The 21,821-nt window shown below is 56.2% G+C and overlaps 5 protein-coding genes across 5 annotated transcripts; 4 read left to right on the forward strand and 1 right to left on the reverse strand.

Moving 5' to 3' along the window:
* Nucleotides 1-676: 676 nt before the first annotated feature.
* Nucleotides 677-2,158, forward strand: B0T26DRAFT_679002 (uncharacterized protein; the record flags this gene model as incomplete). Its single annotated transcript, XM_060440303.1, has 5 exons — nt 677-898; nt 964-1,263; nt 1,333-1,616; nt 1,690-1,780; nt 1,829-2,158. 5 exons carry the CDS (start codon nt 677-679, stop codon nt 2,156-2,158), a joined length of 1,227 nt encoding a protein of 408 aa, XP_060292915.1.
* Nucleotides 2,159-2,692: 534 nt separating this feature from the next.
* Nucleotides 2,693-4,396, reverse strand: B0T26DRAFT_413853 (WD40-repeat-containing domain protein). Its single transcript, XM_060434879.1, has 4 exons — nt 4,141-4,396; nt 3,985-4,032; nt 3,789-3,904; nt 2,693-3,699 (listed from the first exon to the last, which is right to left on the reverse strand). Exons 1-4 carry the CDS (start codon nt 4,141-4,143, stop codon nt 2,952-2,954), a joined length of 915 nt encoding a protein of 304 aa, XP_060292916.1. The 5' UTR covers nt 4,144-4,396; the 3' UTR covers nt 2,693-2,951.
* Nucleotides 4,397-5,094: 698 nt separating this feature from the next.
* B0T26DRAFT_654287 (uncharacterized protein) lies at nt 5,095-6,446 on the forward strand (the record flags this gene model as incomplete). The annotated part of the gene is made up of 3 exons (XM_060438531.1): nt 5,095-5,214; nt 5,292-6,065; nt 6,111-6,446. The coding sequence occupies 3 exons, from the start codon at nt 5,095-5,097 to the stop codon at nt 6,444-6,446; spliced, it is 1,230 nt and encodes a 409-aa protein (XP_060292917.1).
* A 477-nt stretch (nt 6,447-6,923) lies between these two features.
* On the forward strand, nt 6,924-8,695 carry B0T26DRAFT_414039 (DOPA-like domain-containing protein). Its single transcript, XM_060434880.1, has 2 exons — nt 6,924-7,578; nt 7,845-8,695. The coding sequence occupies exons 1-2, from the start codon at nt 7,400-7,402 to the stop codon at nt 8,293-8,295; spliced, it is 630 nt and encodes a 209-aa protein (XP_060292918.1). The 5' UTR covers nt 6,924-7,399; the 3' UTR covers nt 8,296-8,695.
* A 1,166-nt stretch (nt 8,696-9,861) lies between these two features.
* On the forward strand, nt 9,862-12,481 carry B0T26DRAFT_679006 (uncharacterized protein; the record flags this gene model as incomplete). Its single annotated transcript, XM_060440304.1, has 8 exons — nt 9,862-9,972; nt 10,044-10,241; nt 10,318-10,457; nt 10,524-10,530; nt 10,621-10,843; nt 10,928-11,010; nt 11,131-11,286; nt 11,366-12,481. 8 exons carry the CDS (start codon nt 9,862-9,864, stop codon nt 12,479-12,481), a joined length of 2,034 nt encoding a protein of 677 aa, XP_060292919.1.
* Nucleotides 12,482-21,821: the final 9,340 nt, after the last annotated feature.

A 21,821-nucleotide genomic window follows, 5' to 3' on the forward strand; every position in this document is an offset into this window, starting at 1 on the left:
GAAAGTTAGGAACTTGTGAAATCGACCGCGCAGCTTTCCGTAACAAGAAATTAAGTAATCCTCGCAGACCACTGGCAGACTCTGGATGGCAGCGACGAGTTGGGTACTTGACAAACGAAAGAATGGCAAGAGTTTCACCGGGTTGCATGAAACACCAGATCTGCTTGGCCCTTTTCGGCTGCTTTGCAACCCGGTAGCCAATCGCCTGTCATTGGGATCGACGGCGACAGAAAGTTCCCATGTCGAGAACCGGCTCTCTTAAACCCGCGTACGTGGGATGGTAGTAGTAACCGGGAGGGTAAGGTACCTTAGTTTTACAGATTGACGACAATGCGTGACTGACCCCGGGCTTTCTTCTTCGACAACCATCTCCTCCCTCCCCTTTGTTTCACTGCGTCACCAACGCTCGTGGGTTGATCGATTAAAGGCTCGCTTGAGCACTACTTATTATCACCACAATAAATAAATAAATACCTTGGTAACCATCAGGTTCAATACTGTTTGTTGTGTTTGCGTGGTCCCCGGGATTTGGCTCAACATGTTCCGGCACGCTCGGCTAGCCGCGATAGCGGGCGCATCCTCGCTATGGGAGTGCTCCTGTAGCCTCTCCTGTATTCCGGGATTGCCTTTGCACAGCAGATCTCGCTGTCCGGCGCGGCGCCGTCTGATTGCCTAAATGTCCCGTCGTCGAAGGGCGCACCAGTGGTGGCAACTGGCTTCTCGGCGCAGTTGGCCGCCACCGGCCTCAGTGGGCCCCAGGGCCTCGTCCTCGACTCCAAGGGAGGGTGCGCTGCTGGTCGTGGAACAAGGAAAGGGCATCAAGCGTCTGACGCTGTCTGACAACGGGGGCTCGTGTCTGACTGTAGCCCAGACGACGACTTTAGTCCAAAACACGGATGTGAGTGAGACTACCTTGACGACGTGTACAACACGTCAACTGATGCCCAGGTCTACAACCTCTAGCTCACCCACAGCATTGAACTCTCGCAAGATGGAAAGACGCTGTTCGCATCCATCAGTAACGAGGTCTTTAGCTGGGCGTACGATGTTGACACGGCCTCGGTCAGCAGCCAGAGGACCATCATCCAGATCATGACCAACCCGGACCACATCTCACGCACCCTGCTGCTCTCCCGCAAGCAGCCCGATCTGCTGCTCGTGTCCCGCGGCAGCGGCGAGAAGATTGACGAGCTGGCCGCCCACGAGCCCAACGGCATCTCGCAGATCCGCGCCTTCAACCTCTCGGCCCTGCCCCAAGGCGCCGTCTACGACTACCCTAGCTAGGGCCGCAGCCTCGGCTGGGGCCTGCGCAACTCGGCCGGCGTCGCCGAGCACCCCGTCACGGGCGGCATCTACAGCGTCGAGAACAGCGCCGACCAGCTCTCCCGCTCCCAGACCGACATCCACCAGGACAACCCTGGCGAGGAGCTCAACTTCCACGGCTACCTCAACGGCACGGCCGAGGACGGCCAGGCCACCAACTACGGCTATCCCACCTGCTTCGCCCTGTGGAAGACGGACGGCTTCCCCGACCTAGCCAGCGGCATGCGCGTCGGCAGCCAGTTCGCCCTCGACCCCAAGGACGACGGCGCCTGCGCGAGCAACTACACCTCTCCGTGACTGACGTTCCAGGTACGTGTTTCTTTTCTTCTTTCTCTTCTTCGTGCAGTTACAATCCCAGCGATATAGATTCCAATTCTCAGAACTAACCCACCCCCCCTTTCAGGCCCACACTGCGCCGCTCGACATCAAGTTCAACGCCAACGGCACGCTCGCCTACGTGACGTTCCACGGCAGCTAGAACCGCGACGCGCCCGTGGGGTACAAGCTCTCGGTGATCAGCACCGCCGCCGTCGTCGACGTGCTCACCAACGCGGACACCACCGCCTGCCTGGGCGCGTGCTTCCGCCCCGTCGGCCTGGCTGTTGATGGCGATACTGGTCGCGTCTTCATGACCAGCGACTCAACCGGCGAGATCTACGCCGTTCAGCGGCTCCCCGGCGCCGGCGGACTAGCGGCGGGCCCGTCTAGCGGTGCCTCGGCTCGGCTCGGGCTGCTGTGGTTTGACGGTGGACTGCTGCCGCTTTTAGGGTGGACGTTGGTCGTGTCGGCTGTGCTGGGCGGGGGCGTCATGTTTGCGGTGCCTGTTTTTGGCTGAGACGTGGTTGTCTGTTTGTTTATCTAGGTATCTATCTTATCTGTTGGGTTGGTTTTGGTTTGATGTTTATTCTTTACGGACGAGCGATGATTGAAACGATGAGAAATGAAACAAAAACGACTGAGGGGATAGTGAGTACGAGTGAGGGTTGGTGTATCGGCATATCGTTTCGCCGAGGCTGGAGGTCATACAAAATAGACTCGATGACCTCCTGGTCTGTTAATTGCATACACTGTCTTAATGCCCTGTCTTTAATTCTACGTGAAAGGGCCTAGGGCAGAATCAACGGCAACGAGCTACCTAAGATGAGGCACCTATGGCCCACCCAATCGGCGACTCTTCCTATTGTGCTAAAGATGAAACTTGCCTATTGTCTATACCGAATGCGAAACACCTAGGTTCCTGTTGTTCTGCCTTGCTTCTATCATCCGATAAAATCTGAAACGACCGGCACTGCCTATTGAACATGAACCTGAAACACGTTCACACGCTCACATCTGCCATCGCAAGCCTCAAGCTCCAAGCTGTTGGCCCAAGTGACGACCAACCTAGAGTCGCGGGTCATGATGAGATCACAAGGATTAGGCGACTGGCTAGTCGGCGCCCGCCAGATGAAAGGCTCCAAAAGCAGAAGAAAACATAACATTGGGAGTCAATTCTTTATCTACTAAATAAAGCCCTGCAGGAAAAAGCCCGTAAACGCCCTCACCACACTCGCTTTGTAATAAAACTCGGCATGGCCATCGTTTTTTTCTTTTTTCGTCTTCAGGTCTCCCTCTCATGGTGGTGAAAATTACTCCTCAATGGTCTTGACGCACTCCCACTCGCCGCGCAGGTTCTCCTTCCACAGCGTCACCTTGTTGTCGGCGCCGCTGGCGGCCAGGACGTTGCCGCTCAGCGACCAGCTGACGCGCCAGACGGCCGCGTCGAACGGCAGCACCTTGTAGTTCCACTGGGTGGGGTTGGCCGGGTCGCTCGTCCAGATGCGCACTGTCTGGTCTTGCGACGCGCTGGCAATGTAGCTCTTCTGCAGCACCGTCGGGCTCCAGGCCACGTCGCGCACCCAGTTCGTGTGGCCTGTCAGCGGCTCCCGCTCGAGCTTGTAGGCCTTAGCCTGCGGGTCATAGACCCAGATCTTGAGCAGGTTGTCCGACCCGCCCGTGACGAAGCGCCGGTTGCCCGTCGAGCCCGGGCCCGGGTTGCTGCTGACGATGCTGCCGGGCATGGTGGCCGGGGCCCACGACACCGAGTTGACGCCGAGCCCGTGCGCCTGAAACAGGCTGTGATCCCAGCTGTTGTCCTTGAACTCGAGCACGCTGACGTGGCCGTCCGACGACGCGCACGCCAGCAGGCAGCCGGCCTCGTGCGGCGCCCACGACACAATGTTGACGCTGGCCTTGTGCAGTGCGAAGTCGAAGATGCGCTGCCAGCTCCCGCCCTGCTCGCGCCAGATCAGGACCTTGCCGTCGTAGCCCGCGCTCGCCAGGATGTTGCCGTACTTGGGATGCGCCCACGACACGCACCACACCGCGCCATCGTGACTACAGTTTCCCCACGCTCGGCCACTAGTCAGCACAACCTGTTCTTGTCCTTGATCGCCAAGGCAGCGGGCATTCATTCATATCCTTACCCTTTCAGCGTCTCCGTGAGCCTCTGGGACTCGCCCTCGATCTCGAAGATTTTGATGGTGCGGTCCGAGGAGCACGTCGCTAACCGCCGGCCGTAGTAATCCAGAACCGCATCATGCTGTGTCGGGTGGTCAGAGCCGCAGGAATGCCGTCTCGTAGCGTGCGCTGCCTGGGCGGCAAGCTAGGAGGGTAACGTACGATCATGCCATCGTGGCCCGAGTTTGCGATTACTTGGGCGCCCGCCGCCTAGAGAAGGGAGAGAACTTGGTTAGCAGAGGCCAGGTCCTTTGCGACTCGGGTGCTGCTCTCGATCGTGAGCGCAGCTTGAGGAATTCGGGGACAGCAGATGCGCACCATGTTGTCTGCGGGTCTGCACCTGGAATTTGGAGGAAATGGTGGTTTCTATGTCCGGGAAATGTGTTGCGTAGGTTTCTGGCCAGATCGTCGATGTTCAATTGGCGATACGGACAGCAAGGCTAGAAGACAGCTAGGAAGGCATGGAGGTGGGCTGTAATAGATGTACTTCCTACATGCACTGGTACGTAAATGTACGCATACACGTCTGTCACACTACCTTACACAGTGTGGACGTTGCTGGGGCATACCCTGCCGTCCCACCTGGCAAGAAATTCAAGGTGAGGAGAGGTGAGCCACTCAGAAAGCTTGGCAGCCCTGCACGGCAGCTTCCTCACCTAGGTCAGGCAGGCCGTCAGACGCCACCTCGGCCCCACCTGCCCCGCCTGTGGTTTACGTCGGCTCGCAACTGTGTGTGCCGAGCTATCGGATCACAAGCTTCTTTTGATTGCGGCCGTCTTTAATTTCTCCCTCTTTCCATCCCGCAACACCACCACGACGCCCTTTGCCCTTTGCCCTTGGTCCGTCGCCCGTCTATTCAACAGGACGGCTCCCACACCGCACCGATCTCATTGATTAACATAAGACTAGACTAGACCACTCTGGGGCTAAGCGGGTCTGGCCCCGATGGCCGGAGAGCGGTTTCTATTCAACAATGCGGCTTCAATGAAACATGAAACATGCCCCTTTTGGTTTCCTATTCAAGTTCGGCTCGAATAATACCACAATACTAACACAATAATACCAACGCCGTCCGCGGCTTCTATTCACGCCCGCCCCTTCGCACCCACCGCGCTCACGCTGGCCGCCTATATTATATCGTAGCATACGCTTTGGAACGCTACCCTTCTTGATCCTCCTTGGCAGGAAACCTCGTCCTCGTCGCTGTTATATTGCATCTCTGCCGTCACATCCTGACCTGCCTAGAGCCCAAGCAAGCCCAAACACAGCAACATGGCCGACAACATGTGCGGCCCGTCCAGCGGCGCCAAGTCACTTGTTGCGCATGCCGAGCGCGACCGCACTCTCCACCAAGACCGCCTCGCCAACGGCCCCAACGTCGGTGCCGGTGCTGTAAGTGATGTTGTTGCTGTTTCCTGTTTGTGCTAGTGCGCCATCTCTAGGCTGAGTCTAACCCCGACATCCTTCAGTCTTTCCGATCCCAGATGCAGCACTCTGGTGCCGCCGACATGGCCTTTGAGGGTTTCCAGCAGGGTAGACCCATGGACCCTGTCCACTCCATGTCCCCGGTTGTCAAATTTAACCCGCAGTCGCCCATGAACATTGCTAGCTTTGCCACCGGAGCTTATGGCAACCACCTGAGCGGTGCGCCTGCCGTCTTTGGTGCCGGCCCGGCCGGCCATTTCAAGCCCTTCCCGGCCCCGGACGGCGCCCCCCAGGAGTGGCTCGACCAGTTTGCCAACATGCACGTCGTTGACACAGCCCACAATGGTCCCGCTATGACCAACCAGCCGATGGCCATGATGATGCCAGGACCCGTCGATCACAACCAGCTTGCCGTCGGTCTCCAGCAGAACCTCATGATGGCCCGTCCGTACGGCGCTCCGCCCATGTTTGGAACCCCCATCTCCGCGTTTTCCCACGGCTTCCAGACTGCGGACGTGAACGGAACCGCCAAGGTCGCCGAGGCCAGCTTCGTGGGCGGAGAGTCGAACATCGATGTCGAGGCTTTTAACCGTGCCTTTGGCGAGTATGACGAGGCTGAGTTCGAGCGCGAGCTGACTAACTGGAAGGAGGAGCAGGCTATTGCTGATAGAGAGTTTATCGAGGCCCAGGATGAGTGGATGGCCGAGCATGGCCCCAAGGCCGAGGCTCGCACAGTCCAGCCTCCCACCTTGGAGGAGATGGCAGTCATTAATACAGATCTCGAGATTCTTGCCCAGGAGCTCGAGGAGAACCAGGCTGTCCGCGACACCCGTGTCGTGCCCGACGAAACCCCCATGGCCGAGGACATCCGCCGCCACCGCGATGATGACGATCTCGCCCAGGCTGCTGTCGATATTCTCAACTCGGTTGCTGGAAACGAGTCGGAGAAATTCAAAAACTCCAACTTTTTTCAGCTCATGCGCCGCATTGGTAACAAGGAAATTGTGGTCGAGGGCCCTAACCTCATTGACGCCGTGACTGGCGAGACCATCGTCCCCAATAAGGACACCGCCCAGAGCGGTCTGCTTGCTAGCCAGGATTCGGGCACCGACAGCATTTCTACTCCTACTTCGACCGGCGACAAGGCCGACGGCCAGAGCGGCGATGCCGACCACAACCTGCACCATGCTGTGGCCTGATTGCCCGTTCACGGCGCGTAGCTCTCTTTCTGGGTGGTTCCGGGCGGTTCATCTCGTCTGCCTTGGCCTCGCACTCAGAGAAGCTTGCGCCTTGCATGGGCCGAAATTGGCAGATTTCCTTGCTCAACCTTCTCACTCTCCGCGACCCTAGCCTTTGCGACGTTGTCATTGCTCTCTCATCCCCTGCCCCTTTCTCCTTCCACTTTATATCCTTACAACGCATGGGTCCTCCACTTCGTCTGGGGATGTTCGTTCTGGTGCATCTGTTATGGCGGTGGGCACAAAACGGTAGATCGGTGCTATAGAAGGCCGGGTTAGGCGTTATGGACAGAGCATGTGTGTTTTTACCTCACAGGGCTTTGTTATCAGTACCTTTAGGGGAAGTGTGTAGATATCGAGCTCATTTTCATTGTTCTACACAGGTTACACAGGCAGACACTAGGCAGGCAAATACATCTGGTGCATCATCATTGACTGTGTCCTCGGGTTGTGGCGCTAAGTGATTTTGTGTGTGCTGTGCCTTGTTGGTCTGGGATCGTGTCTTTACACTTCACCTCACGGGGGCAGAGGCTTTGGGACGTTGCCACTTGTTCCTGCCGCCCTCGGCCTCGACGTTGGAGTCGCGCGCGGCTAATAGGGGTGAGTCGGCCGAAATGCGGACTAAATCCCGGGGAAGTGGCAACAAAGTAAACCAACGACCATCAACGCTGATAGCGTGGCTACCTTAGGTAGGTATGGGTTGCGCGACGATGGCGACATCCGCTTTCCCTCGGAGGGGGCGGGGTCCACCTGACTCCAGTTATAAATGTCAAGTGCCCGTTGCTGTCAACGTTTTTGTATAAGACTTGTTCTAAGAGCAAACTACATCAATAATTAGCTCCTCTCCGAAAAGAATACGGCCATACGCAAATCCGGGGTATCAGCCGAAAAGAAGACGGCAACGAGAAGGCAACATGTCGGACCCCTCGAGCTACAGCTACCCCTCGCCGCTAGCCGGGTACGAAAACGCGCCGCCGTTGCCCGACGACCGCGCCGACGACGGCAAGAGCTTCCTTAACCCGCAGACGGGCGTGCTGAGCTCCGCCTACGAGCGCTTCGTCGAGCCGCTGGACAACGGCCGGCGCGGCGGGTTGTAAGTTAGATGCCCAATTTTTTCTTATAAACTCTCTTACGCTTTCTGTTTCTGCCCGGGTTGTTCACTGTCCAGTGCCTTGGTCAATCAATACGCGGAACCGAAAGGGGGCACAGTAGTCGTGTTTTGTGCAGAAGTAAAGGAAGAGAAAGGATTCTTCCAGTCAGACGTTTATTTTGACATGTCCCTGCTCATACTCTTTTCCATCCTCATTTTTATTTTTATTATTATTATCAATTTAATAACAAGAACAAAAAACAAAACAGCGACGTGCACATCTACTACCTCGCGCACAACGCCGAGCAGGCGGCGTACGCCGCGGCGCTGTGGGAGCGCATCCGGCGCGAGTTCCCCGAGCTGCGCATCTACCGGCTGTTCGACCGGCCGGTGGGGCCGCACCCCGTGCCTATGTTCGAGGTCAACCTGCTGTCGCCGGCGCAGTTCGGCGCCTTTGTCCCGTGGCTAGCCATCTGGCGCGGCCCGCTGTCGGCGCTCATCCATCCCAACACGGTCGAGGACGGCGTGCCACCTGCTGAGGTTGCGGCGCGCAACCACAGCCAGCGCGCCATCTGGATGGGCGAGCGCTATCCTATTGACTTAGGCCTGTTTCGCAGGTTCGGCGCGGCCCAGGCGGCGGCGGCTCCTGCTGCTGCTGTTCCTGGTGCTGGTGCTGGTGCTGGTGCTGCTGATCAGGAGGGGAAGCCTTTGTCCTCTTGATGAGATATGCGGAATTTGGGGACCGGTATTCGGCTGACGCCTCTGTCCCCTAAGAGAGAGACACTCTTGTGTTGCATCCGAGGATTGATGTAGTATTATATTAGTTCAGCCGCTCCGTGTCACCGGGCTCTTCACCTGCCGGACTGGACCTCAGGTAGTTTCCCATAGGTATGTCGAATGCAACCAGGTGACGTTGGCATCTTGTCATGATGGGAGATGGGGACAGACTCTTTTATGTTTCGATCACGTTAACGACATTTAAATGTCTGTAAGGGGCGGTCTTCATTCGTTACCAGTATTTCACGTGAGTATAGGGATATCGGGGGTGCATCTGCTCGGAATAAGCCGCATCGCCGCCAGGCAGTTAACCCCCCTGGCGCCCGCATTGAGGTGTGGCGCTGGGTAGCTTGCTTCAGGATTGCTTAGGTCATTTCCCCCGGCGCGTGCGTGTGAATCCTGAAAGATTGGTAACTGGGCCCAGGCATGTTTGCTGGCGTGTCTATTTTCGTGTTTGAATTTCTCTTTCGAAACTCACAGGTAATTAATTGGCAGAAGGGAAGATAAATGAAAGCCCTGTTGGAAAAGAAAAACGCCCAAAATGTATTTGATTTGATCAGGTAGGTACTGTACCGAACTCGTCGGAAACTTCAAACGCCGCGGCTCTTTAGTTCGCCCGTGCTGACGGGAAGGGCTGCGCGAGCATGCGGCCAGAACATATGTATATTACTTCCCTTATTTAAGAGCCCAGACTCAGCCCCCGCCAACTCTTCAATTTATAAGCGTATCCTTTTCTTTTCCCATGTCAAGGTCCCGGCGACTTGGGAAGCAGCGAAAATGGGAGCCCCTTCGCATATACGGATATCATCAATTAGCTCAAGGCTGGACGGGCAAGAAGATGGGGTCGTATGATGGTGGGAGTGTGTGGGAGACAGCGACACAGAGAGAGGGGCTTTTATTTTTTCGAATCGATCGCGTTGCATTCCCATTTCAGCCACTCACCTCCCGAATTACACGGGGGTTTTGTTCTCGATCTGCGGGTTTTCAGCTCGCAGGGGGGGGGAGTGGTGGTCCCGTCCTCGACACACTTCTTCAGGGGGGAGGAAGATGTTAGCGCTTGGCAGCTGCAGCCACCAGGAACCGTAACTTGGCCAAGGCCCGTTCCCCTTTCATGACTGGACTTGGCGCCCACTGGGCTTCTGAGGGGGAAGATGGGCTCCCTGGTCATGATGTTAATGGATGGTAGATGGATGGACGGGTACGGAGTACATCCCGTGGCGCCTCGTCTGTCTGCTGGCTGGAAGGCTGCTCGCGTCCCTCTCTCCTCCGCCGGACCATGGTGTAGTAGCCCCCCTCGTTTTTTTCTTCCTTTCCTCTTCCGCGCATCTTGACGACGCGAGGTGCCCTGTGGTATACTGTATATCCATTTTCCCGGCGTAGACGATCTGCATTGTCTCGCCAAGTGCCGTTCCGTTACACTTCTTGTCCATCTTTGCTTTCCCGGTTTTGACTCTGTTGCTTGAAATTTATACCACACACCCTCGCCGAGGTCGATTTCTCGTCCTTAAGATGCGTCGCCTACGCATATCGTCTCTTCTGCCCGTGTCTTTGGCACTGGCCGCTACCGCTGCCGCGAACTCGATTGTCTATGTGACGGACCTAACCGTCTACACCGCACTTGTACATACTTGACCCTCTTCCTGCTCTCGCCCGTCTCGTCTCGCCGCCGACGGAAACTAACGTAGCGCAAGGCACCATGTGCTCAAAATGGTCTCAGATACAATGTCATGGGCTTGACAGCCCAGGCGTGCCCCGAAGCCGTCACCGACCTCCAAGCCTGTGTCTGCACCAAGAACCAGAACTTCGGGTCGATAGCATCGGCCGTCTCGTCCTCGGTCGCCTATTACTGCGGATCAACCGCCAGCCAAGATCAGGCGTCGGTGTCAACTGTAAGGGAGGGGGAGAGATAGGAAATACCGCTACCTACTCGGCCTCCGACCGTGCTGATTTTGCTTCTCTCGCCAGGTCCTCAGTGTATACTGCAACCAGGACGCCACCGTAGCTTTCCCTACGCCAGTCACGCCCGTCTCGGCGTACATTACCGACTTCCCCGAGTTCGGAAATCTGGCGTATTGCGCTAGCTATTACCTCTCATACGTAGTCAAGTAAGTTGGAAGACGGCCGTTTGCTGCATTTGTCGCCCCTGAGACTTCCGCTAACACTTGTTGTAGCTCCTTGGTAAGCTCCTAAGTCTCCTATGGCTGGCCCCGGAGCTGCTGGTCCAGTGAGGCCGGCCCGTAGGTGAAATAACTCTGACCCTGTCCGCAGACGCAAGACGCGTGCCCGACCGACGCGACCGCCCTGGCGAGCTGCGCCTGCTCAAAGAACCAGAACTCGCTCGTGATCAGCCAGGACATCAATACGTCAGTCAAGTCGGCATGCTCCGGCCACACTGCCGATGTGTCGTCGGCGCAGGCTATGTTTGCCGCATACTGCGCCCTCAACAACGGCACGTCCGCCTTCCCGCAGACGACAAACCCGCCTGGTGACAGTAAGCATAGAGCCTCAAGACCCGCAAGAGGGTTAAGTGCCAATCCCTACTAAATAGCGCTTGAAACGCTGACCGAGCTTGCAGTGACGTACTACATCTCGGACTTGCCGCAGTATTCTTCGCTGGCTCCGTGTGCGGCCAACGCGCTCTCATATGCTGTTCTGCGGGTAAGCCACCCCCCCCCCCCCCCCGCGCATCTCGTCTGAATCCCGTCGGGATTCGAATGCCATTCTTTTTTTAGCTGGTGAGATTTTCGTATCTGACAAGGAGTGCGTCAACGCTGCTAGCAAACGGCCGGCCTGTGTCCCACGGGTCCTATGGCGCTCGCGTCGTGCGCCTGCTTCAAGGACGGCATGACGTCGAATATACTGAGCCAGATCACCTCCTATGTCAAGGAAGGCTGTGCCTCGACGGCAACCGACGACATCTCGTCGGCCGTTGGAGTGGGTTTTCCTTTTTTCCCCTCTCTTTATTTTCTCTTCTTACCTACCTCGTGAGCTTGGTTCCTAAATGCTTCTTCAGGTCTATGACTTCTACTGCAATGCCGCCAATGCCAAGGTCACTGCGGATGGCGTCACCAACTCGGTCTCCCAGCCAACACCAACAAGGTCTAGTGGCTCAAAGTTCACGGGCAATTTTGGCGGGACCGGCGGCGGGTCTACTGGCAGCAGCGGCGGGAGTGGAAGCAACAATGGCAATGGCAGCGGCAGCAGCAGTGGAACCGGGACTGGAAATGGGATCGGGGGAAGCACTGCCCCTGCCACTAGCGATACGGCGAACAAAGGAGGCCCTAGTACCGGTGTTATTGCGGGCGTCGTTGTCGGCGTCGTTGCCGTGCTAGCCATCGTCGGGGTCCTCGTCTTCTTCCTCGTCAAGCAGGCGCAGAAACGCAAGGCCGCATCCCACCATGCGCTCCCGGAGAACGCATCTCCGAGCAATTACCCGGATCCCTATGGCGGAAAGCACGAGCTGGCATCCGAGGCAGTGGCGGCCGGCGCCGTCGCGGGTGCAGGAGCAGGGGCAGGGGCGCATCCGCCGCCGAGCCCATCTCCGAGCACGCTCAAGGTCGCGGGCCCTCCGCGCACCGACAACGTGTCTCCAGTCTCGGCACACGCCCACACCCTCACGCCGCCGCCGAACAAGCTCGACCCCTACGGCCAAGCTCAGCACCCACCCTTGCCCAACAGCGCCGAGCTGTACGGCCAGAACCCGGCGTACTCGCCAGCCCCTAACACCGCCGAGCTGTATGCCCAGGGAGGCCACCAGTATCCGCCGCACGCAAACAGGCCAGAACTCCAGGGGCATGGCGCGCCATACTCGCCTGCGGGCTCTGCCGAGCTGTATGCCCAGGGAAGCGGCCAGTATCCGCCCGCAAACAGGCCAGAGCTCCAGGGGCAAGGCGCGCCGTACCCCCCGCCGAACCGGCCCGAGTTGATGGGCCAGTACGGCTATCCGCAGCAGCAGCAACAGCAGCCGCCGCACCAGGGCTACTACAGCCCCCAAACGCCCCAGGGCCCCCAGCAACCGCCGGTCGAGCTCCAGAACATGGTCTGGCAGTCCGGCCCCGTGCCTGGCTACTACGAGATGGACGGGTCCCGCAACGCCAACCACAACAGCCTGCCTGGGCACGCCAGGTGACCAGACTCGGATGTGGCGAGGGGAAGATGGTCAATATCGTAGTCGTGCTTCAAGCACAAGTCCATGTCTGGCGAGTAAAAGCTGCAGCGTTATTGTTTTCCCCCAGTTTTCTTCTTTTTCCATGTGTGTATGATACCAGCGAAATTCTTTTGGGGTCAGTAATTAAGGGGGCAGCTCTGGTGTTGGGGGGAAGGGGGCGTGATAATTTATTGCATTTGCGTTGGTGCTTTTCCTACATGTTGTGTGACGAATTATAAAATGGAATGAATATATGAGAAGGTGGTTAGAGGGTTTCCTGTATGAGAGACTGTTGAGGCGCGGAGTAGAATGGCCGGGACAAGTCAAAGTTGGATCTGAACTTAATCATTCTAGACGAAAGCATGAGACCTGGAGAATTAATTCTCCGTGGAAAGATTTTGACTTTGGGCGTTGGCGTACGGAAGGAGGGCTTAGGTTGGGCCTTTTTAGGTCCCGGCTGTATCACACCAAAAATAGAGTTCGAATTTGGCTGGCGTTGGCATCTCTGACATTTACGAGGAGCCAGAACACACAAGACACGTGAATGCGCGCACGGGCCAGGTAAGCTACAGCGCGCTTCATTCAGCATTGTTCGCCAAGTTGAGCGCCAGCATGCTGCTTGACTGTCATGACAACTTTACAGCTCCTAGGCTCCACTATTCTTCGACTTGGTGATTGGCCAAGTCATGCCCAGAACTCTGGTTGCTTGGCTGCTCTCCCGAAAACAGTTGCGCAAGAAGTGAACTGGGTGCCCTTACATCGTCAAAGAAAAATCACAACACCGCAAAAGTCCGCGCCGCAGAATCAGCCCTTGTCGCTATCCCCTATCCCCGACCTGCGCCCGGTTCTGCGATTTTCAATCGAGGCACGAAATCGCATCTTTATCTATGCACTGCTGACCAACGGCGCGCACGATGGCGGCGGTCGAGGTGGACCTGAGCTACCTGTCTGCCCACGTCGGCGTGCCGCAGCTCAGTCTCGACAATGTCGTGACTGCGCCCACCACCGAGCTCGTCAGGAGCGTCTTGGAGGCCGTCGTCGCCAAGCTGCGCGAGCTCGAGCAGGACAAATTCCGGCTCGGGATCGAATTGGAAGGCGCCGTCCGGAGCTCAGAGTCGCGATGCGAGCAATTCAAGGCCACTGCCGACAAGGCCCTCAAGGACGTCGACGAGATTAGACAGAAGCTGCAGACTGAAGGTACAACTCAGCCAAACCCCTCTGTTCCCCGTGCCATTGATATCGTCGCATCTTCCTAACATTCCCTGTCATTACAGAAACTGCGCGACGGGCTTTGGAGAATGAGCTCCAGACCCTCAAGTCTTCGGGCACCGCCTCAATTTCCGAAATTGAAACCCTTCGCGCGCGAATAACCTCGCTGGAAGTCTCAAACCGAGAGACGCTCGCCATCGTCGACTCCAAGACGACTGCGAATGCCAGCCTGGCTGAGGAGCTGCAGAAGCAGCACCAAAAGACCCTGAAGCTGAACCAAGAAATCACGGCGCTCAACCAGTCCGTCCAGACTACCCAGACCGCCGCAAACTCGGCCAAGTACCGCGAGGAGTCTCTGAAGCAGGAACTTGAGCTTGCGAAGAAGAGCAACGAGTGGTTTGAAGCCGAGCTGTCAACCAAGAGCGCCGAGAACATCAAATTCCGTAGAGAAAAGGGCGCCCGAATTACCGAACTACAGCGCCTGAATGAGGAGGCGAACTCGACCATCGAGTCACTGACTCGCAACGACCAGGTCCTGCGCAAGCGATTGGAGGAGGCGCAGTCTAAAGCCCAAGAGGCCTTGATCAAGGTGCAGCAACTACAAGAAGCCGCCGCACGCGCCGAAGAGGGTTTCAAGCAGGAACTAGAGTCCTCTAGACGTCTAGTCGAGCTCAAAGACCAACAATCGCAAACACACCGCAACAGGCTCAAGGAGGTGGAGCTGAGACTGGAGCAAGTCAAGGACGACGGGGCCGACGAGATCCGCCGTATCCGACTGGAGCTTGAGCAGGAGAAGCAGGACCACGTCCAGACCGAACAGCATGTGCAGGAGCTGGAGACTGAGGTCGATCGTCTCAAGGCGGTCCTCGAATCTCACGATGCCATTCCTAGCTCGGCGCCACAGACCCCCAGGGCTAACGGCGCCTTCCTGGGGCGGTCCGGCTCGCCATTCGGCACGCCAGCCTCTATGCGCGGTAAGGCATCCTTCCGCGCGACTGATGCTCTCGAGGAACTCTACACCGTCAAGGGCCAGCTCTCTGGAGAGAAACGGCGAAATAAGAAATTGCAAGAAGATCTTGACGACGCTGTCAGCATGTTGGAGGCCAAACTTCCCGAGATCGACGAGCTCAGTGCCGAGTCCGAGCGTCTGAGAAACGAGCTAGTTCATATGTCTGAGATATCGCAGCAGTCATACGAAGAGCGCGATGCCGCCGTGAAGGTAGCCCGGAAAGCCGACGCCGCCGCCGCGTCGACGCAGGCCGAGATCAAGATCCTTCGCACACAGTTGCGTGATCTGAGCACACAGATCCATGTCCTGATCTTCAATATTCACGCTCAAGAGAAGGGCATGGATCAGCTGACAGACGAAGAACTGTCGCAATTCGAGCGCCTACAGCGCGGCGAGGTTGCCAAAAACGCCCTGGACGACATGTCGGATACACACCAGTTCATCACCGAAAAGTTTGTCGCCTTCAAGGACATTTATGAACTGCAGGCCAAGAACCAGGAGCTGCTGAGAGTTACGCGCGACCTTGCGGACAAAATGGAGAACGAGGAGGCTCTTGCTGCCAAGCAAGTCGCGGCCCATGATCACCAGGAAGTCCAGCAGCTTCGCGGTACTGTCGCGATATTACAAGACGAGGTCCAGTCTATTACGGTGCGCATGAGGAGCTACATGACCGAGCGCGACATGTTCCGTCGCATGCTCCAGCAGAAAGCCAACACTGCCGAAATCCATGCCGCTCTTGGAACCTCCGCAGACCAGCGACAGGTGCTTGCCAGCATCGAGCAAAACTCGTCCACCGACGAAGCTGATCTCACTGCCGCACTCCGGGAGCTGCAATCTCAATTCGACTCTTATCGGAACGATCAGACCACAGATAGGAATTCGATGAAGGAACAGATAGAACGACTCTCGGCTGAAAAGAGCACCCTGCAGAGCGAAGTCTCCCGAGTCTCGAGCCAGCTTACTCTTGCCACTGAACGCTACAATATGCTAGAGTCGAACTTCAAGGCGGCGCAGACCGAGAACCGAGAACTCCAGAAGCGGGCGCAGATTCTGTCTGAGGCTGCAGCCAAACAGGATATGCGCACTCAGCAAGTTGCCGAAGACCTTGTTGAAGCTCGGGGCTTGACAGAAAGTCTCCGCAGTGAGAACGCCAACCTGAAAGCGGAGAAGACTTTGTGGAAGAGCATCCAGGATCGCCTGAGCCAAGACAATGAAACCCTTGCGCAGGACAGGACGAGACTTAACAACCTCGTTTCCAACCAGCAGTCTCTCCTAAACGAACGTGAATTGAGCGAGTCTGAGACCAAGCGGAGACTGCAAGGCCAGATCGATTCATTCGATGCTGAACTCAATACAACAAAACGGAAGCTCGCTGAGGAGGTCGAGGGGGGCAAGAAGATACAGCTACGGAAGGAATTCGATGCTCAGCAATACCAGAAGCGCATTGATGACCTCACCTCGACAATTGGCCAGATCAAGGAGGAGAATGTGGCAGTCAAAACTACCCGCGATCACCTTCAAGCCCGTGTTGGCGAGCTGGAGATTGAGCTTCGGAACGCACAGGAGCGAGCCGAGAGACTTCGGCCCATCCCGACATCCAGATCTCAGACTTCAGGAGCCTCAGAGCAGGCGTCTGCAGAAGCTGAATCTCAGGCACGCATTGAAGAGTTGGAGAACGAGGTTCAGGACCTCAAGAACAGCCTCGAGCTGGTCGACGCACAACTCGACAATACCAAGCAGCAGAGTGATAACTTCATGCAGCTGAGCCGTGAACTAGAACAGGAGCTCGCGAGCATGAGCGAGGCTCAGGAGCTGTATCGTGCCGAAATGGACGCCGCCATTGCCTCCAAGGATAGTGGCATCAACGAACTGCAACAACGGGTCGAGGCGCTTACGACGGAGCTTAGCAGTTCGAATAGCGAGCTTAATGCGCTGCGCGATTCGCGGGCCGATGTCTCCCGGAAGTTTGAGGAGAAGGAGAGGATGCTCTTGAGCGACATTTCTCGCCTGAAGACCGAGGAGTCGCGGTACAAGGAGACTGCCAGATTCCACCAACAGGACTTGCGAGCCCAGGCAGAGATTGCAACCAAGGCACAGCAAGATTACGAGCAAGAGTTGGTCAGGCATGCCGAAGCAGCCAAGTTGCTGCAGCAGATCCGGGCAGAGCACAACATCCTCAAGACCGATGCGGCGGTATTCAAGGCCGAGGCTGACTCTGCCAGGCTTTCGCTTGCACAGAGCGAGCAGTCCTGGGAGGAGCGTCGCCAACGCTTTGAGCAGGAAATCGCTGAAATCAAGGTTAGGCGAGACGATGTCGTCGCCCAGAACAAGCTACTCCACCAACAGCTGGACGGGGTCACGGCTCAGATATCGGCCTTGCAGCAGAGCAGAGCTAATGGTGCCTCCGAGGGACCGGCAGCTTCGGTTGCGGATACTGCAACGGAGGGTCTGCGGGAGCTCAACGGCTACTTGCGGCGCGAAAAGGAGATTCTCGAGGTTCAGTACGACCTCAAGGTGCAGGAAGCCAGACGCCTGCAGCAACAGTTTGAATACTCGCAGTCGCAGCTGGACGAGGCCCGTCTGAAGCTCGAGCAGGAACGCAGGTCACAGGCCGACAGTTCGCAGAACTCCATCACCCACAAGGAGCTCATGGACAAGCTCAACGAGCTCAACCTCATCCGGGAGAGCAACGTCACTTTGCGCAACGAGAACCAGCGGACGCAGGCTCAGCTCGAGCAGAAGACGCGGAAGATCTCGGAGCTGGAGGCGAAGATTCACCCTCTGGAAGCTCGCATTTCCGAGCTCGAGCTCGACAAGAACTTCAAGGAAGCCGAGATCAAGCAACTCCAAGAGGCTCGCGACAGGCTGCAGAAGCGGATCGAGTCCATTTTGAGCAAGTACGGCCAAGCCGACCCTCACGAAGTCGAGCAGCTCAAGGCTACCATCGCGAGCCTGGAAGCCGAGCGCGATTCCCATAAGCTGTCAGAGCAGTCTTTACAGGAGAAGATAAACGAAACTGAAACAACCCTCGAGACGGAGCGCGGCAATTGGAATACACGCCGAGAACGTCTCACCGATGATTTCAAGGCCCGTTTTAGGAATATGAAAACGCAACGAGACGAGATTGCCGTCGAGAAAAATACTCTTCAGACCGCTCTTGATTCTGTCAACGAGCGGCTGTCAGGCGTCGAGACGGAACTCGCCACTGCCAAGCAAGACTTGACCACCCTCAAGGAAAAGAATAAGCAACTTCAGGATCAGGTCACGGCAGCGCCAACCGCAGAAACGGCGGCGCCTACAGCAGCGTCAGCACAGACCCAGCAAGCCGCAGAACAAGACCCCGCGCTCTTGCAGCAGCTAGAGACCACCAAGCAGGAGCTGGATGCCATTTCAGCCCAAAAGGCGCTCCTCGAGGCAGAAATGGACGAGCTCAGGGGCGAGCTAGAAGAAGTCAGAACCAACCTTGCGACAGCCATTGCTGAGCGTGACGAAGCTCGAGCAGACGCTGCTCCACAGCTTCTGAATGGCGCCGATGTCGAGATGAGGGAGCTCACAGAAGCTTCCCAGGTTGCCTCTTTGCAGCCGCCTGTCGGCGACTCGGTTGAACAAGATCCCAAGGTGCTCAAGGAGCGGATTGTCATTTTAACAGCCGAGCTTGCCGAGACAAAAGCCAAGCTTGCCGAGACAACAGCTAAGCTTGCCGAGTCCGAGGCAAAGGTCAAGGATCTAGAAGACAATGCCGAATCGATCATCAAGCAGCGCTCTGACAAGATGAAGAATGCGCTCAATAAGAGGCTAGCAGAGTCGAAGGAGGCGATGGAGAAGCAAACCCAAGAAGACAAGGAGAAGTTGCAAGCCGAGTTTGATCTACGCCTCCAACAAGAGCTAGCGATCGTCAAGGCTGAGCAGCAAAGCGCCGTCCCTCCAACGCCAGCGAAGCCCCCAGCCCCTGACAACCAGATTCCGCCAACCCCAACCGGCAGCGGAGCCGGCCTACCTGATCTCTCAAACTTCAACGACGCAGAAACTCGGGACTTCGTTATGAAAAACCCCACAGTTATGAGTATAGTCCGAGCCAACGTGAAGAAAATGGTTGCCGTTGAGTCAAAGAAGGCCCGTGACGAGGCCGACGCCGCGGTGAAGGCCGAATACGAACAGAAAATTAACACTGCTAAAGAACAGGCTGTGGCTCTAAACGAGAAGAAGTCAGCTCTTCGGCTCAACATGTTGGACCGACAGAACAAGCTAGCACAAGCCAAGATCTCAGTTATCGAGACGGCCGCAAAGGAGACCCCACAGCGACCCGTCGTCGAGGTGTGGGATATTGCGAAGGATACAAAGCTCCCAGCGCCGCCGCCCACCCCGACACCGGTACCGACACCGGATGCGGCTCCGGCTGCAGCTCCGGCTTCTGGCACGGGCAGTGCCCCGTCCTCGGCGTCAACCGCTGGTCCAGGTAAGCTCCAAATCGCCGAATTCAGGAATAATAGTACTAACTGGATAGATGCTGTCATATCCAAAGCAACTATGCTTCCTGAAGAACACAAGACACCGCAAGCCTCAGGTGCTCCGCAAACCGGGTTACCGCAGCCACCTGGCAGGCCATCTGGTGCAGCACCCCACATGCTGCCTAACGTGAATCCATTTGGTCAGCCCCAGGCTATACCGTCAGGCCTCCACAACAACCATTTTGGCGCGCCACAGCCACATATCACAGCCCAGGTACAGGCACAGATGCAGCAAGCAGCACGGACGGGAATTCCCATTCCCGCTAGAGGCGGTGCTAATATTAGCCGCGGCGGTGGGCGTGGCGGCGGCTTCCAACACGGAGGAGCCCCTGGACGCGGTGGTCAAGGGCTCCGCGGCCGAGGTGGCTTTGGTCGCGGTGGGGGAGGAAATGGCGGGAATATGAATCCCCATGCTGGCGAGTTTAGTCCTGGCAGCAGTGGAGCTGCGGGTAACAAACGACCCCGCGATGACTCTGGGCAAAACGGTGGTGGAGGCGCGAAACGTCCTCGCGGTGGTGGACCGCCCGGTGTTTAGTAAACAGCTGGGGGATGTTTCATGCCCGGGTGATGGTTTCCTTGCGCGGGTTTTTTTTTCTTTTCAGTCCGCTCATGAGCGAAAAAGGGCCAGATTGGGGGTCCGGAAATATTGTATGAACACAAATGAAGAGAAACCGTTGGAGGGGGGGGGGGGGGTTGGCGAAGGTGGGGGGGACATATCCAAATATAATAGGGATGGGCAGCGGAAAGAGAAGAAAAAAATGCGTGATGGGATGATGGGCAACAAATTCGTTTTATTACTCGTCCGCGTTTTTTATTTCGCTTCTTCGTTCAGTTGGTTGGCGTCTGGCCCATCCAACCAACCAACCCCCCCTGAACCAAACTTTGTATCATTTTCTTTTCTCCCTTTCTCCCTTTCTTCTGTCTGTTCGGAGTTTCTTTTCTTCTAGTCTCGGTGTCGTGGAGAAGAAAACTAGTGAGCGAGTGAGTGGCCGAGTATCTGGGCTGAAATTGGCTGAGTGGGTTGGTGGGTGGGTGGGTTAGAGGGAATGTGCTGGCTGAGAGGTTACTTAGATACGTAGCCGGTGGTCTACAGTTTGTAAGCAGGGAGATGACGATTGCAGTTCCTAGTTAGGTCGATGTGAATTATAGGGCTAGAGTGGAAGAATATAATCCTTTCCGCAGACCATCTTGTATTATTATGAGAAAGGCACCTTGACTATGTTTTTAGTGTGTGCGTGGTGATGGGTATAAGCCATTTCACTTTGGTGATAGATCTAACTATAGAAGTCGGTCCTTGTGTAGACGAAAGAAAAATAGGAGAGAGAAAAAGAGAGAGAGAGAGAGTGAGAGAGATAGAGAGAGAGTGTGTGTGTGTGTTGTTTCTGAATATTAGGTATGCATGGTCAAGCAGACAGAAACTCTAGCTAGTTTGCTGTTTGTCTGATAATAAGGAATTGAAGACTTTTTACTTTTTTACTTTTTTACCTTTTTTTTCAACTTTCCTGTTCTCCGTCCGTGAAGCGGGCAAACTTGTCCAAGAAAACTGGCTAAATTAGCCAGTCACGTACGTAAGTAACCATGTAGCATATATACGTAGACACTCACGTTTCGAAGAACGGAATATAAACATATATTGATGCAGCCAGAGGGGAGGGGCGTTTCTCTATCCGGCCTGTTTGCCTGTCTGTGTGCAAACTTCGACAAAGTCAAGCCCGAGTCGGTCGTCTTCTCCGATGCCAAAGCCGTGGCTGACTCTACGAGTGCGTCGTGTGTTGCATCAGCCATGTCTGCTGGCCGAGACGGGGATGATGCAACCACCACGGTTCAAAAGGAGTATGTTTACAAACATATCCACGGCACATTTCACCAACACAAAACTGCGATAAACGAAACTAAGGGTTACGTCACGTCGCTTCACAAAAGCACACAGAAAAACGACTAGTCGCAATTATCATACGAGTTCGGCAGGTTGGAAGGTATGTACGGCTGGCTAAGGTGTGTATGTGGTATATGTGCAAGTTTAACGGGCTCCCCGTATCCATGGCGTGGTTACCGAAAATGGACACAATACAGCCGGCGTTCTGGCTGCAGCAAGCTGAAAGAAACCGAACAACACATTTCAAATCCTCCCCCATCATTGCATCCACCCCCCCCAGTTCGGTGAAGGACTTGGGTACCCCCGACGTATCCCGGGTGGGACTATGAAGTGGGCAGCTCCGTCGCCGAGAAAGCAGCACAATTTCCCGTCGGTCCCGGCAGCAACGGACGTGTTTGCAATGCGCTATTGTTGGTAATCGGGTTCCGTTGGCGGAGTTTGGCGGAGTTGGTTGTGTTGGTTCATGTTGGGGTAGTTGGCGATAATTTAACTATTTTTTTCAGTCCGGTTGGCGCGGTTCCTGTCCTGCCAACCTGTAACTAATGAGAGACTGAATACCGCACTGGGCGTGGAAGGATCCGCGGACATCGAATCCCGACCCATTTGTCTCCTGCAGAGGATGCGGAACTCGACAAACAGCCCAGTGTGCATGCAACCCCACAGGCTCTAGAGTTCTCGCATTCCATGTTCGGAAAACGACGAAAGACTGCGTTTGTTGCC

The sequence above is a fragment of the Lasiosphaeria miniovina genome (genome assembly GCF_030549165.1).
Source record: "Lasiosphaeria miniovina strain SMH2392-1A chromosome Unknown B0T26scaffold_6, whole genome shotgun sequence".
Lineage (NCBI taxonomy): Eukaryota > Fungi > Ascomycota > Sordariomycetes > Sordariales > Lasiosphaeriaceae > Lasiosphaeria > Lasiosphaeria miniovina.

Bases quoted from the DNA above. Each gene is read 5' to 3' on its own strand.
- B0T26DRAFT_413853 (XM_060434879.1), bottom strand. The intron at 3,905-3,984 runs GTACGTTACCCT...CACCCGACACAG, and splicing joins CGGGCCACGATGGCATGATC to CATGATGCGGTTCTGGATTA. The intron at 3,700-3,788 runs GTAAGGATATGA...GGGAAACTGTAG, and splicing joins CTCACGGAGACGCTGAAAGG to TCACGATGGCGCGGTGTGGT.
- B0T26DRAFT_414039 (XM_060434880.1), top strand. From the start codon at position 7,400: ATGTCGGACCCCTCGAGCTACAGCTACCCCTCGCCGCTAGCCGGGTAC. The intron at 7,579-7,844 runs GTAAGTTAGATG...AAAACAAAACAG, and splicing joins AACGGCCGGCGCGGCGGGTT to CGACGTGCACATCTACTACC.